Genomic DNA, 16,053 nt, shown 5'->3' with positions numbered 1-16,053 from the left:
GAAAGATGATATGACCTGGGTGACTGAGAACCTTCACACTTTATACTATTACCTTATTGTAACTGTACTGCGAAGGTCACCGACTTTACAAAGCATTTTCTGTGAATGTCAGAGTGGCAGATAATGAACACCTCCCCGCCCTCCACCACCCCCAACAAGCGCGCCTCTGATCGGTAGTTCATACTCGCTTGGGCACCACTAATCCGCCTCATTCCGATTCCCCAGCCGGTAAATCTGCATCGAGAGGGGAGCCAGAAACGTTGCCGTTTCTCGTTCACAGGAGACGACGGCGCCTACGATGTGAGGTGAATTGCCTTTTTTAAATTACATACAACGCCCCGTGTCTCTGGGATTCTCGTCATCGGGAGGCTGTAGCTGTAGCTGTGTGTTTCAAGTGGGAGTGGAGAAAGCACCAGGAAGCGCATGGGCAGCTACTGGGCACCGCTTTGCCTCGCGTAACTCGAATATCTATGACTGCTTAACGTGGCTGTGCCTACAGTCAAATTGAGCGTTGCTGTGTTTATCTATTTCAGATACATAACGAATTTAATGTAAAACATCAGCTCACGGCGGTGAGTTAAAAGGACATTGTCCGATAATAGATCTACTGCTAGTTAAACGAGATGGGGCTGCTTCTTCACTGGCTAGTTATAATATAACCTGAGCAATGACTTCAGTTGCGGCTGTTCCCACAGGCACGTGTTAAGTACAAAGTCCCACAAATATAACTTAACTATAAATACATCTCCACTCAACCCAGTCCGTCTTCAGACACCTAGTTGCCTGCTAGCTTGATGGCTTCCCAAGGTTTGCTGTTGTAAGTTAATTCTAACCTGCTTGAACTAACGCTAGCTCGATGCGCCATCTGGTGCACCTGAAAACATTGATTAGTGTGTTCTGTTCCAAATTGGATTAACCAGCGTCTGTGACCTCAAGCAACTGTCAAAACATCGTAGTAACCTCAGATTAGAGAACACTAATATTTATATGGATAGCTTGACCACAGGTCAGTCAGATAATTGATTTGTCCAAAGTAAGAAGTTAACTCTCATCTATGTTAACTTTGCTGTGGTTAGCTGACATTGAATGTAAACACAACTCTCATTATCATTAGGCTCCCACACAGATCCCCATTCAGACTTTAGTCATGTGGCTTGAATTGAGGGTTATTTGTCCATCACCCATTGGCCACTTCTTAAGGTACACATAACTTGTGGTCCAGTGTGGTCTTTGCTGCTGTAGCCCATGTGCTTTAAGGTTCCAACCAAGTGGTGTGCATTCAGAGTATATTCTTTGCATAACCTAGTTGTACTTAGTGGTTATTCCTCTCCTCTGGCATCAATGTGCCTTGATAACTGTTCCTTATTGTGTATTTTCTCTTTCTCTGACCATTCTTTGTAAACCCTAAAGGTTGGTTATGCCTGAAAATTCCAGTTGATGGATAGTTTCTCTAAAATAAAATCAGTCCACCCCGTCTTTCACTAATGACCATGCCATCTCAAGTAATGTCAACGTCACCTTTCTTCCCCATTCTAATACTTGATTTGAACCTTCACAAGTTGTCTTTACAGAGTATGTATATATATTATATTTGCATTATAGGCAATTCAACAGGTGTACCTTATGAAGTGGCAAGTGTCCAATATTTTGGACATCTTTACTCTAAATTCGTTTTTCTGTGTGAGGAGATAGACCCGTGTGTGAGATTTTATCTGTCATGATATGCTAAATTCCACTCCTGTATCCACATCGCATTAACAATCATTTGCTTTTCTACTAAAAAATGTTGCTGTATGAATAGGAGCTTGACATCACAAAGCAGAAGTGAAGGAACTGCCCCTCAAATGGCTCACCCAACCCCTCAGCTGGATGCGCTGTGACAGAGAGAAGTGAGTGGACCACAGAAATACTGAAGCATACTACCATGGAAGATACTCAGCCCAAAATTGCTACAACTGAGCCCAGTCCTGCGCCCAGTCCCGCACACAGTCCTGCTCCTAGTCCGGCACCCAGTCCAGTACCCAGCCCACTTCTGGACAGAATTGCTTTACCTGCAGGAAATCATGTGGAGGTAAAGTATTTTACTAATAACATTCTTGTACACTATTTGCTGTATCCTTGTACACTATTTGCTGTATCCTAATTCAGTTCAGTCATAACTGTGGTTATCATAGGTAAAAAATGTGGTTATATTTGGTTATATATTATACTTCCTGAACAATACCTTTTGTGTTTTTTAGTCCTCAGTAAAGAAGACATTTTACGCCACATATAAATTATGTAGTGGTTGTAATCTGGCTCGACTTCTTTGTCTCTCACGTTATTTCGTTGTTTTAATATCACTATGTTTTATTATGCTGTTATATTACCTCATTAAATTGATTGGATGCAGTCAGAGCCAAAGTCAAAACCTTTAGCCACTGCAATCACCTGAGTAATATGACATGGGGAGTTCTGGGATTTATGAGTGGAAATCAGTTTCCTGGGCAAATTCATATCTCCACTCTTTTATTTGCCAAGAAACAGCTGTGTGTAATCTGCTGATATGAATTTCCTTTGTGTCAACAGTATTGATAGTGCAAATTCCAAGGATTTAATGTTTCACATGGACTAGAGTTCTCATTTTCCCCAAAACACTGTATTTATGTTCTGTGTAGGATGCCTAATTTAGACAAGCTTGATGGGCTAGTTTCTTTTTTATTATCTACTTATTCTCTCAGAAAATGATAAGAGCTGTAGGCTATTCAATAATTGGAGCTGGAAACTAAAAAATAGATCAAATAAATACAAATGAAAATTGTGTTTACAGATATGCTGTGTAGGCAGCAGTTAGTAACACATGTTATCTCTATCCGTGTCCTGATTCTTCTTCTCCAGCACCTAAATGTGAACCAGATCCAGGTGGTGGTACGGCGCTGCTCCAGTCCAAATGTTACAGAGGAGACAACTTATTTTCTTCCTCGAAACCCAGTGGTGGATACTGGCACAAACACAGACCCACCAGTGGTCTGCTGCCCCTTGCTCCGCAGATTTTGTCCATGTCCACCAAGAGGCCTCTGGGCCTCTCTTATTACCAAAGGTAACAAAGCAGTGACGGTCTTGTGGTGGCCTTGTCAGCACATTTGTTGCATAGCTGTCCCTTCTTTCGCCAAGGTCTAGATAAATCAGCAAAAGACATGACTTTGTTTAATGTTCTGTACAAGCTGTACATAGAAATCAAAGCAGTTACTTCAAATTCCCATAAAACCTCATCATCATTATTATAATTATAATTTGTCCCTCACCCAGTTTGTCAACAACTGTCTTCTTGTAATGTATATAAAGGAACAATAATTATTGCTATGGACATGCTGTGACTTTAATGTCATTCATCTCTGTCCTCCACAGTCCTTTTGGCAGCTGTACTCTTTGGAGTGGTTTGGTCAATCACAGAGGACGAATGTCTTCCAGGGGGAAACCTGTTTGGCATAACAGTGCTCTTCCTCTGTGCACTCATCGGAGGAAAATTGGTGGCTCTCATCCGTCTTCCCAAACTCCCACCATTCCCACCACTCCTGGGTAAAAACAAAGAATTCACTGCTATTCAGTTTTATATAAAGTAACAGTGGGATGTTTCCTTACATAATACATCATGATAATGCCTGTATGTTTTTGATTAGAGCAACAAGATAGATTAAAACTTTCAAATGTAGTCATTATGTACCACTGTATTTAAATAAACGGTGTAAAATTATGTTTAAAGTGCGTTCATTAGTCATAGTATCTCAGCAATAGGCAGATGGATGCACTGCACTGTCATGACATGAACTACATAATATCATTATCTTAAATCACATACACCCACGGCTAGAATTTGCTGCCTCAGTAGACTCCAGAATCACATAAACAGGCAAATCAGTTCTTCAGAGTGATTTGCTTCATTTTATTTCAGCACCACATAGGTGGTGATGCAAAGGATTGCTGTCTTTTTTTTGTTTTGTATTAGCCTTTAGTGTATTATAGATTGTACCAATCATAGTTCATGAATATGGTCTAATTAATTTGAAAATGCATATCAGTGACCCTCATCTTTTTACAGTTATTTTGAGTCTCAAGACGGTTTTAGTATGTTTGTTTACAAAACCAAGATTGTATTTTGATAAGACATAGAGAGTCTGTCATCTATCCCTGATCAGTTTTAAATATTTTCTTTCTGTTGTTGGAGAACAATAGAATCGCCACAGTTTGATAAATGCTGTACATCTACAAACATAGGTATGGTTAATTTTGCCTTATTTCATTATCACTGCAGAGGGCCTTGTCCTGTAGGGAGTCTGCTCCATAAACTATCCTGTAGTTTTACTTTTTAAGCAGAACAAGGTGGTTTGGATATTGTTGAAACTTGAACGGTCACTGTTATATTAGTAATTTTAATCCACGCTGAGCTTCATTGTCTCAGGTGTCCAGTTGAAGTACTGTAAGTACATAAAGCAACAGGGAGGACACTCTTGTTACATAGGAACCCTAAGCAACTGTCCTGAAGAATACACAGTTTTTCCCTGTTTGAAAGGATCATTTTCTTCTCACACTCTTTGCTCTGCTGTAGGTATGCTGCTTATGGGCTTCATGCTGAGGAACACCCCAGTGATAACAACAGGAGTGAACATTAACATCAGATGGTCATCATCACTGAGGAACATTGCTCTGGCTGTCATTCTTGCCAGAGCTGGTCTCGGGTTGGATTCCACGGTATGCCTCACACCCCACAACTGTAGCTTAGTATATATGTACAGGTACAATTTTTGTTGTATGAATTACATTTGTTGAACTCACTTGACGTTGTATTTAAACAAATTACAGTTACAGTCAACGTTTACTTATTACTTGAAGTAGTGTGTTTAGGCAAAGCCCTAACCCTAACAAAGGAATCTCTGCGTATCTCTGCTGTCAGGCTCTGGTGAAACTTAAGTCAGTGTGTATACGTGTGGCAGTGGGACCCTGCATAATCGAGGCATGCACCGTAGCTCTTGTTTCTCACTTCCTCTTGGGCTTGCCCTGGGTGTGGGGCTTCATCCTCGGGTAAATATAACACGACTGCATTTTCTGTTCTGTCCCCAGCACCATTGTTCATAATTGTGTGAGAGACACACACACACGTTCTGTTTATTTTTTAGTGTAGGAATGTAACATATTTACATTTTCAATTTTAATATTACTTTTTCCAGTTTCCTTCGTGCATGCAGTAGCTCCAGGAAATGTCCAAGAGCTCCTAAAAATGAAAAACAACCAAAAAACTAATCACAGAAGAAAGATGTTCTACAGGCTTATACGAGGCAATTTTTTGTATTTTGTTTTAATTAACTTTCTTTGTATTTGGTCCATACATCATTTATCAGTTGTGTGAGCAGACTGTTCAGCTCTCTGTGGTGCAGGACTATATTCCTCCTGTAGATAGTCTATAGAGCATGCGGAGCTTTGGTAATTAGACATGAAACATTTATTTATACTGTAAAATGCACTGCTCCCTTTGTGGCATCACATCACATTACGTCCTCTTATTTGCACGCAGCTCAATGCTGAGGGTTGTTGTTCAGTATTCATGGCACAACAAAAAGAGTTGCCTGTTTGTCTATGTTCATCAGACCTTTGTGTCGGTGCAATAATGAAACAAAATGAAAGTTTCTGTACTTTCTTATCAACATTTGCTTTCCTCTTCCTAAGTAACTTGTCATATGGAGGCTGTTCTTCCTCTGAATGCTTTGCTTATCAGTGGTTTGAGGGTGGATTGGAGCCAACACTAATAATTGTTCAACTGCCCAACTCAAACTTAGTTTTGAGGTCATCTTCAGCCTTTGAGCAAGAAAGAATATTGCTGTCATAATAAAAAGGTGAAGTCCTTTTCTGTTAATTCTGGTAAAATGAATTGTAGAGTTGTACTTGCAGCACATGATCAAGGCTTCATTCAAGAAGCAGCCAAATTTAAAACCTACACCTGATTTCAGATCTGCAACTCTGCTTGAACATTTCCCTTTTGTATCTCACCAAAACATATTTAAAAAGTGTTGGTAATTTGATGAACATTCAATTTCCTCCCCACTGTAGATTTGTATTGGGTGCTGTGTCTCCAGCAGTGGTGGTTCCCTCCATGCTGTTGCTGCAGAAGGATGGCTATGGCGTGGAGCAGGGCATCCCCACTTTGCTGATGGCCGCGGGCAGCTTCGACGACATTCTTGCCATCACTGGATTCACCACATGCTTGGGCATGGCCTTCGCTACAGGTAACCTATGGCTACCTGTATGTTCGTGCCCATCTAATGCATGCAGCATTAGATGGGCTTTGCACCCCCCTTTGCATGTCAGGTAGAACCACAAACCAGGCGCAGACATGGCTCTGAATTGCCTACAGTTCGGAATGTCACTTGTTATGAAGCTATTATTATATACTTCCTGTGTCCATTATATGGTGCTCTAATTACTGTACTGTATGGCACAACCTTGTTGGTGTCCTTAGACTAGGATATGTAAAGTTCTCGGTCGATTGGACAATGTGTGCTTGAGTTCTCTGAACTTCCTCTTTTAGTGGTGAAACTTTGAAATTCACCACACCACTATGGCAGTACCGTTTACATTGCATAATCAAAGTCTATTCCACTCAGTGCTTGCGTCCCAGTAAGTCACTTTCATATAGGAGGTCAGCAGGGGGTGTAAGTGAGCTATTGTCACACAGTGTGTTTGTTTTGCACAGCACATGCACATGTCGTGTTTATGAAGGCTGCCATGATTTACCTTGTTATGTTAAACTCGTCACACCGTACATTTTTACCCAGCTACTGACACACACATTTGAATGAAATGTGTCTGCTGTATATTTTCTCTACTGATCCTTTCAGGCTCTACATGGTACAACCTCCTGAGAGGTGTACTGGAGGTAGCTGGTGGGATGGTTGCTGGGATTCTCCTTGGCTTTCTCATCCAGTACTTTCCTAGTGTTGACCAGGTAAGCATGGTCTCTCAGCATGACCAGAATGTCAACCAGTTACACCTGTTTCATTCATTCTTACACGACAACATCTACTCGACTGGATTATTGTGACACTCTTCATGTTGGGGTTAGCCAGACTTCCATTGCCCGCCTTCAACTTGTTCAGAATGCTGCTGTACGCCTTTTGACAGGAACTCAGACATGAGCATATCTCTCCAATTTTTGGCTTCACTCCACTGGCTCCCAGTACAATTACTATTGTTTGTGTAATTGTAAGTGTCTTAATAGACTTGCTCCACCTTACTCTGCTGACCTACTTCAGCCTTACACTCCTTCACGGTCCCTAAGATCTCCTACTTTGCCACTTCCCATTTGGCAGGCCTCATCACTTCCTGTTTTTAAGTCTCTCTTAAAAACTCATCTCTTCACTTTCAGATAAGTCTCTGGCACTCGACTCAATGTGAGTTTGTGCGGTGTATGTTTTTGCCTCTCCCTGTTCTGTTCATGTTTGTATCACTGTACAGCACTTTGGTCAACGGTGCTGTTTTTTAATGTGCTTTATAGATTGGATTGGATAGTTAGAACAAATTATAAAGAACCAATAAGTGCTTGTGAAATAAAAGTCGCAAGTGCACTTTATGTTAATGTATTATGTTGTGTTACAATTTAGCTTAGGGTTTTCTTTCATAACAGGAAGTTATTCACTATATAACACATGTTATCTGTCATCACTATTAGTAAGGGTATATTTTTTATTTTCTTAAATTGAAATACTATTTATCTAATTTAATCAAACCTTTTCTTTCTGCTAGAAACATTTAGTGATGAAGCGTTCCTTCTTGGTGCTGGGTCTGTCCGTCTTTGCCGTGTTTGGCAGCAACGTTGCTGGCTTTCCTGGCTCCGGCGGCCTCTGCACTCTGGTGTTGGCCTTTCTGGCTGGGATCGGCTGGGGCACAGAAAAGGTAACATTTGCATACAGCAACTGTTGCGCACACAGCATGTTTTTGTGACTTTTATTCACATTCATCAAGCTACAACAATACATTTTTAAAGCTGCTGTTAGTGATGTCAGTTTTTGCCAAACATCTATTGCACCAGTTAACATACCCCTCCTCTTGTTACTCCAGTCATTGTGTTTATTGTGAGTTTATTCACAACCAAATTGCCAATAATCTCAACAACTATAGTGTTGTAGGATACTAGAAACACGTCTCCCAAGATCAGTGAAAACTGTCAGAATGTAGAGCTATAATACATGTCTTTCACTATAAGACCATTTCTTTTCCATTTGTTTAAAGGCATGTGTGGAGGAAGTGGTGGGGTGGGCGTGGGACGTGTTTGAGCCACTGCTCTTTGGACTCATAGGAGCAGAGATCCAAGTGTCTCAGCTGGAGGGACACACAGTTGGTGAGACACATACACACACTTCAAAATAACACACAATGTGATGGCTCTTATCACTGTCAGGGATTCAAATGTGACCGTAAACATGTTTGCATATTCAAAAAAAGAATACCAAGGCAGAGTTTTTCTTCCCTCAGTCGATAATGAGTCCTGTGTTAGCATAACATTCATAAACTGGACTTTTACAGTAGTTCCAGTATGGGAGTTTTTAGATTTCTTCTAGAAAAATAAATGTAAGGTAATCTTACCTTGGAGCATATTTGTAATGCTGGTGTGTTGTACTTTTTAATTCTAATCAATTCTATTTGGGAATGATGTGCATTGGATCAATGCCTGAACTTTCTCTATTGCTCATGTAAAAATCTGTCTGGGGAAAAAAATCCAGTGTGACATCTTATGGTCTGACTAGGTCTGGGCATCGCCTCTCTACTCATTGCCCTCACGGTACGAATCCTGTTCACCTACGTGTGCGTGTTGTGTGCGGGCTTTAACATGAAGGAAAAGGTGTTCATAGCCCTTGCATGGATGCCCAAAGCCACAGTGCAGGTATGTCACTGCTGAGATATTTGTCTTTCTGTCTCTTTTCCACTTTATAACACATCAGCGTTATTCTTATTTCTTTAACATCTGAATTAAAACATCCACTGTACAGTTTCCTTAATACTGATTGTTATTTTTTTTTTTTTCTTTCTCATTAGGCAGCCATAGGCTCCACAGCCTTAGACATGGCCAGAAAAAAGGATGACACACAGCTGCAGAAGTATGGCCTGGATGTGCTGACAGTGGCTGTGCTGTCCATCCTCCTCACAGCTCCTGTTGGAGCTATTATTATAGGACTTTCTGGGCCTCACCTATTACAGAGACCGAAGAACTCAGCCTGTGGTGAGCGAGTCAAACACAATTTATCAGCTTTTTTCTTAGGTGGGTAAAAGTCTACATTCAACTCTTCAACTCAGCGCAGCAACCCCATCCTGCCGAGCTTCGTAGTTGTGTTCGAGTAGTGAATATATCCTTTCCCTGCAAATCATTTCCCTACTTCTCCTTGGTGATAGATGTGTCCACCCGGATTTTGCATAGCTGTCGGCTGGCTGTTTACCCTGGCAGTCATTGATTTCACATCTTTTACATCTTCACAACAATGGCATTGTGAACAGCTAAAGAGCGCAAGTGCGACTCATGAATGTTGACCTTTCTGAAGCAGGTTCTACTCAGATTATTTCGTTAAACTTTCCAAACTTTTCCATCCTGCAGGGACTGAAGCAGCAGCAGGAGAAGACGACAATGAAACTCCCGTCACCTACGAAAGTACACTCTGACACGACTTGTCTTCACCCAGCAAGCAAGGACATTCAAGAACATTTCCGGTGTGCTTTCATGCCTAGGATATTTGAGCTTTCTTTTTTTTTTTGTCTAAATCTGCTCGTCAGCTCCTGGTGCTCACTGAAGGAAGACATGCATCACCCTGTATTTATAGCCACTGGTGGTTTCCAGGCCTAAGGCTCCAAACAAATGACCTACATGCAAGTGTCTGCACTGTTAAGCTGTATTTGAATATAAGCAGTTTCTACTACTTCACAGAATGTACTGACCATAGCCATATTTTTGCTTGAATTTACATTTTTAATTAGACCACACCCAAGTTGTAGGGTGTTTTTAGTCTTGTACATGGTACATTTTGTGTTGTTTTTTTTTAAATTGAAATGTGTACTAGCTGATTGTCTTGTTTGTGTAGTTTACAATGACTCAGGAAGAGAATGAAATATTCTGAAAATACTTTCCTCTGTAGTTAAAACACTACAGCCGCTTATAAATGACGCTGTCTGATGTAAATGTCATGAATGCTCTAAATGTAATGTTCACAATTATGTAAACATGAAGCATCATGAAGCAAAGTAGTTTTTCCATGTTTGTTATATTGATTCTTTAAGTTTTTTGTTTTTTTTTAAAATTTGGATTTACATCTAAAGTATTGTTTATTATATTATGGATGATAGCAATATTTGATCACTTTAAAGACGTGTTGTTGTTTTTTACCAAATGTTATTTAAACAATAAACAATAGTAAATTTGAAACATACTGTACTGAGTTTGTCAAGTAATAACATCATCAAATCATCTCGACTGTGATACTACTCAACTTCTATTCAATATCTATCCCAATGAACATGAGTAAAATATCAATTTAAATTACATAAGATAAAAGTGGAGGTCGATCTTGATGGAAACGGATGCATTTAAAAGGAGGTGCAATTGGACTCCTTGCCAATCATTTATACTTAATTCAACTCCAGGTTACATGCGGTGTTATCTCGTCGTAATAGTAAGACACTGACGCTGCAGTTGTATGTGCCAAAACTGTATGTGTTAAACATCTTGACTATTCCTTTGCACAAGTTACACCTCAAATGCAGAATAAATCCAACAAATTACAAAGATTAGTTAACAGTCAACACAACATCGTCATGATGAAAAGACCAATCTCACAATACAAACCCTTCACATATAAAACATTACTGATGAATTGCAAAGGAAAATGCTCCAGCATGATTTCAACTTAAATCATAACTAAAAAAAAGAACCTTGAAAACCTCACTATGTTAGTGAGGTTAAAACTGGTTTAACTGGATTTTACTCAACAGTGCAGTGGTTTGAAATGTTTCTAAGGCAACAGCTGACTTCAAAATGTAAAACTCAAATGCTTAAGGGCTATTGACACAAAATATTTGATTAATAAGTAGCCTCCCACACACACAATAACTTATAAGAGAGTATTTCACATCCTGACGCTAAGTTAACATTTGGCACACAGAATATCTGCAGCAAAAGAAAGAAATCATACAAAAAAAGCCTGTCTGTTAAATAATACACGAGAATTGAATATGAAAACTTTCTGTGCAAAATGCTGGTTAAAGGTTGGACTAGTAAGCATTTCATTTAAATAGCCATTTACCTAGTTTAACTAGAAATACACATCTCCTCTGATGAGTTCTAATGACTGAAGTTAATTACAACATGGCTGAAATGATGTTTCAAGTTTTCCACCTCACCGTGGTCCCTTTGTTTTTTGACAGATTCCCAAAACGGAGACAAGACTGAAGTTACAGTCACATAGAAAGGATGTTTTGTGAACCAACAATAGTAAACAGTGGCCATAAAGAAGTACGTATTTGTATGTGTTAGGACCACTTCAGATAAAGACTCACCGACATAAACCAAGCAGAGATGAAGAAAACCTTTAGACAGACTGTTAAGAAATGAAAAGTACTGGGGAGGTGAGAGGAAAAGTCCTGTTAGCAGTTGATTATAGTATCTTCTTTTTGAGTATCAGTGGTCCGACGTTGTCTCCAGTGAGCTCATTGTGCTTTAAATGTGACTTGTCACAAACAGGAAACTGAAAGAGGAAACAAATTAAAATTAGCTGATCAGTGAGACACTGAAATATTAACGGTTTCGAAAACAACACATAGACTTACAGTTTTGGAGCGCCAGCAGCGACAGTAACACACATTTGCACTGTTCAGGTCCTCGATGTCTATCTCATTGACCACTTTGGGGTTTTCTTTCTGGATCTTCAGGTTGATCAGACTGTCCTTCTGCTTCTTCTTCTTGGGCAGGAATGGGCGAATGGTCAAGTAGCCCAGCAAGGCCAGGATACCCAGGAGAGGCAGCAACCGCAGCCACTCAGACACTACACACACACACACATAACATACACATTACATTGAGTGTCTGTGTCTGCATACAAACCCTTTGCAAGTGCTAACTTAACTCCTGGTGACAGTGGTAAAGAGATTATTGAATATAATAATATGAATTTTGTGCTTTCGTTGCACCACCAGAGTGCTTGGGCCGATCACCAATACCGATATTGATATTTTTCATACACATGTCACAGCATAAAATATCTTTATTGTGCAAAATAATAGCTGTACAGGGCGCTAGCATAGAGGTGAAGGAGCTAGCAGCTTTTTCAGCCTGCGATTATCGTCATTCCCAAGTGATCTCGGCCTGTTTGTTGATAAGATAATACATTGTAAAGACAATTATCTGCCTAAACAGATATTGTGTGGATAATATTGTGCATCCCTACTTATCACACTGCCATCAATATGCAGTGTGACTCAAGATTATCTCTCAAAACTTGCAGGAGTGAGCACCAAAAGCTGAAAAGTAAGAAACAACATACAAAAATTAATAATCTACAATGATAATTAGGTTGTTTAATTTGAAACTCCTCTGACTAGAGGGAATATAGGCCGTGCAATCATGGTTTCTTCATGGACACTGACAACAGCACCAGTGGTGAGGAAAAATGATTGGGGAAATCACTGAGGAGGCACAGCATATAAGGGAGTCTATACTCTACTCCACTCATCTCTCCATCCCAGTTAGAATAGCTACAGAGAAACTATTTCACCTCTTATCTGTATTTCAACTCTGTTTATGCCAAGTGTCATCCAACACCAACCAGGGAAAATGTCCAATTGTGCACAGGCTTTACAGAAACCCATCGTACACTTCCCCAGACATGGAGAAGACAGACAATTGAGGATTAACCACAGTTAGCTACAAATTAAATCCCAGCTCCTGGAGCTTCTGATAATACTCTTATTGTAATTAAAATACTTTCAATAAAAGGATTTTGATGCCAAATGAGGCATTGCTAATCCCAAACCTAATAAATGATATTAAGTTTATTACACATGTAGGAGCATTTCATAAATCCTTCAGCAGCTATCATGAACTGACTTACTTGCCAATTTGTGACAGAAATGAGTTTTAACATCAGGCTGCATCTGGAATCATTGACCGTTAAAGTCAAACCCATCATGTTGAGGGCCAACAAATCTTAATCACTTGGAGCACTTTGGTTATAACTGCAGTCACTAAAATCTCTTAGTTCTGTGTTTTTGCAGTTTGATGTACTTGTCAGAGAAGCACATACCAGATGTCCCAAAAATAATATGTAATACATATGCTATTCTTTTAATTTTTTTGCAGGCCATATTTTGTGTTTATAGTTGCAGATTGCATATGACATGATTAGGGCTGCATCATTTAATCTGTCTATCCTTTTCTTGATTAATCAAATACTTGTTTGGACTGTAAAATGTCAGAAACCTTTGATCTGTGTTTACCAGACCAGGGAAGTGATGATGTTCCTTAATGTCTTGTTTTGTCCACAAACAAAAATGATTCAGTTTGAATGATTTCTATGTTATATAGAGCAAAGACCCCAGAAAATATTCACATTTAAGAAGCTGAGAAATCAGAGAGATATTTTAATGATTGAAAAAAAACAAAAAACAAAACAGTCAAACCACTTCAACGATGATCAAAATAGTAGATTAATTCAGTAATCGATTAATAATCCATAAATTTAGAGATGCACTGACTGACCCAAATTCTGACAATTCTGATGCATGGCCTGAGTCAACATGCATGCCAAAAGGAAGGGACTTGGGCTTGTAACTGAAGGGTAGCTGGTTCAAATCCCAGGACCGGTCAGGGGCTGAGGTGCTCCTGAGCAGCTCCCTGGTTTGTGTGTAATAAGGATGGGTTAAATGCAAATGTTGAATTCCCTGACCAATGTATGTGCAAATATGAGAAATTATAATTCTAATGCACTTGCAAGTATTGACACCTGTGTTTTTAATTCCGTGAAAAAGGCCTGTAAGTATGTAGATCTCAATGCAAAGAGCTCATCTGAATTATTTGAGTGCAACATAATGACTGCTGTGGCACTAAAAGGTCAGTGAGCTATAAATGTAACTAATGTAACTGGATTTTACTACTTTAACAGTATTTATAGGGTTTTTGTAAAGTGCTCACAATATCGATACACGACATCAGATTAAACTTTGATATTTATAATTTAAAAATCCTGAAATAATCGTTAATTGTTCCTAAAATATGTCAATGCATTAATCTAATTACTTATTTCTCAATGATCATTACAGTTCATTTTCAGATCAGTTCTGTAAAACAGGACAATATAGTACTTTCTTACAGCCTGATCTTTAAATGTCTTACTTATTGTGACAATTTAATTTAGACATTTGAAATGTTAGCATTTCATATTTATCATATTTATCATGTATTAATCTTTGAGAAAAAAAAAGACATATAAATAAGTTGCATATCAATACATGATGTGCTGTGTCACCTGTTCAGTTCACTTTAAGATACAACAGATTGAGGTCATTGCATTGATTATACTGAAGCCACTCAGGGACTCTATTTTCCACTTGTTTGCATGTGTCACATTTGCATCACAGGACATAGTGAACGTCTGCGATGCACACTCTGAATGGTTAAAGTCATTACTGTATCGACATTTAAACTTTACTTGTAAATAGGTATTGTCTTGAGAACACCATTAATGAACTGATGTTGCTAAACAGAACTAAAAAATAAACGCGCTAATCATTGGCTAAGCAGCAGTTTGGGCACATATAGCATAAGTTAGCAAGACGTACATACACACTTGCAGTACAATATTTAGCTCACAGGCTAGCAAGGGTAAAGAGCCCTGTGTTGAAAAGTGTCCCCGATTAGTTCTCAAATCATCTTTCAGGACAGACAGAAGTACAACACAGTTGCGGCCAATTCACCTGTTAACCTCGCAAATCCACCGATGGTCTCCGGCAGTGGGAGCCTCTTCAGATAGGCTGGAAGCTGCACTTTTATTATCTTAGAAATACTTTCTAAAACCATCTTGAGTTGCTCAAATGGGCAGGTTTGACTTGTTTAGTTCCTGCGGTTCGTTTATGTCATTGCGTTGATTCCAGAGCGTAGAGCCCCACCGGTACGTACACGTCTCCCGTAAAACTGGGAAATGGCCGTAAAAATGCGGAGAAAGTTTCGTGAATGCACGTAACACAAATCTATGACGGCTGCGAATGCAACCAATTAGCGTTGGAGGAGTTGGTGGCTTCTGATTGGACAACTTGAATAACCGTGGCGGAAGTAGTGTATGCGTACTTCAGGTTCTCCTCGTAAATTTCACTTTCTCTATCAGCGATTAAAACCCCCCAGTATCTTTTGACAAAGTTAGTTTGTGATGGAAGAGCATTAATTGCAGATTACACTTGAGTATAAATTAGATAATCCCTTGGATTATTTTGCACTCATTATTGTATATTTTGCCATGAAATTTCCTTTTTGTCCCTATCAATAACCTTTTATTACAGACATATAATGATGCCTTGTGTGTGCCTTTGTACTGAGCTGATTCTGATGTTCAGATAAACATTTTTTTCTTTCCTGCAAAGATGAAAAACTGAGCAATAATTTTACATAATTTTCGAAATGGGATTTGGGACAGTTTCTGGCAAAATTACCATTAGGACACTTTGACTAGTCAGACTTTAATATCATCAATTAGTTGTCATTAAATTTAACAAATGCAATAAAGCAAATATTCCTTTATTCTATCCATCATGGACACATGTAGATAAAGGCTTTGATAATTTTGATGATTAATAATAGTAATACTACTACTAACAATAATAATAATAATAAATGCAAATGTCCCCTCTGCCGAACAAATAAAGGACTATCTTATCTTATCTTATTATTAATAATAAAGAAAATGATAATAATAAGCCAAGTCATATTGACATACATATATATACATATGTATATACATATTACTACTACTAATAATAGTGCTATGTAGTTACACA

At 39.0% G+C, this 16,053-nt stretch overlaps 2 protein-coding genes across 5 annotated transcripts; one reads left to right on the top strand and one right to left on the bottom strand.

Moving 5' to 3' along the window:
- The first annotated feature begins 144 nt into the window (after positions 1-144).
- Positions 145-9,938, top strand: si:dkey-162b23.4 (sodium/hydrogen exchanger 9B2). 4 transcript variants are annotated; one of them, XM_044028701.1, is made up of 13 exons: positions 145-300; positions 1,802-2,071; positions 2,878-3,079; positions 3,388-3,558; positions 4,586-4,728; positions 4,931-5,058; positions 6,082-6,257; positions 6,870-6,976; positions 7,774-7,923; positions 8,260-8,368; positions 8,775-8,911; positions 9,064-9,286; positions 9,617-9,938. In XM_044028701.1, exons 2-13 carry the CDS (start codon positions 1,925-1,927, stop codon positions 9,679-9,681), a joined length of 1,758 nt encoding a protein of 585 aa, XP_043884636.1. In that variant the 5' UTR covers positions 145-300; positions 1,802-1,924; the 3' UTR covers positions 9,682-9,938. The 4 variants fall into 4 exon arrangements, with proteins under 4 accessions (XP_043884636.1, XP_043884637.1, XP_043884634.1 ...); XM_044028702.1 differs by having other exon boundaries at positions 145-305; positions 9,064-9,247; XM_044028699.1 differs by having other exon boundaries at positions 145-305.
- On the bottom strand, positions 9,615-15,223 carry cisd2 (CDGSH iron sulfur domain 2). Its single transcript, XM_044028703.1, has 3 exons — positions 14,980-15,223; positions 11,839-12,053; positions 9,615-11,756 (listed from the first exon to the last, which is right to left on the bottom strand). Exons 1-3 carry the CDS (start codon positions 15,080-15,082, stop codon positions 11,667-11,669), a joined length of 408 nt encoding a protein of 135 aa, XP_043884638.1. The 5' UTR covers positions 15,083-15,223; the 3' UTR covers positions 9,615-11,666.
- Positions 15,224-16,053: the final 830 nt, after the last annotated feature.

The sequence above is a fragment of the Solea senegalensis genome, linkage group LG6, assembly GCF_019176455.1.
Source record: "Solea senegalensis isolate Sse05_10M linkage group LG6, IFAPA_SoseM_1, whole genome shotgun sequence".
Taxonomy (NCBI): Eukaryota; Metazoa; Chordata; class Actinopteri; order Pleuronectiformes; family Soleidae; genus Solea; species Solea senegalensis.
This window is presented reverse-complemented; position numbering and strand designations above follow the sequence as displayed.

What these genes read in the sequence shown, in the direction of transcription:
- si:dkey-162b23.4 (XM_044028701.1), top strand. Translation starts at nt 1,925, where the DNA reads ATGGAAGATACTCAGCCCAAAATTGCTACAACTGAGCCCAGTCCTGCG. An exon ending in CTGCAGGAAATCATGTGGAG is followed by an intron (nt 2,072 to 2,877) that starts GTAAAGTATTTT and finishes CTTCTTCTCCAG; the next exon opens with CACCTAAATGTGAACCAGAT. An exon ending in GGGCATGGCCTTCGCTACAG is followed by an intron (nt 6,258 to 6,869) that starts GTAACCTATGGC and finishes TGATCCTTTCAG; the next exon opens with GCTCTACATGGTACAACCTC.
- cisd2 (XM_044028703.1), bottom strand. Translation starts at nt 15,082, where the DNA reads ATGGTTTTAGAAAGTATTTCTAAGATAATAAAAGTGCAGCTTCCAGCC. An exon ending in TGGATTTGCGAGGTTAACAG is followed by an intron (nt 12,054 to 14,979) that starts GTGAATTGGCCG and finishes GTGTGTGTGTAG; the next exon opens with TGTCTGAGTGGCTGCGGTTG. An exon ending in GCTGCTGGCGCTCCAAAACT is followed by an intron (nt 11,757 to 11,838) that starts GTAAGTCTATGT and finishes TTCCTCTTTCAG; the next exon opens with TTTCCTGTTTGTGACAAGTC.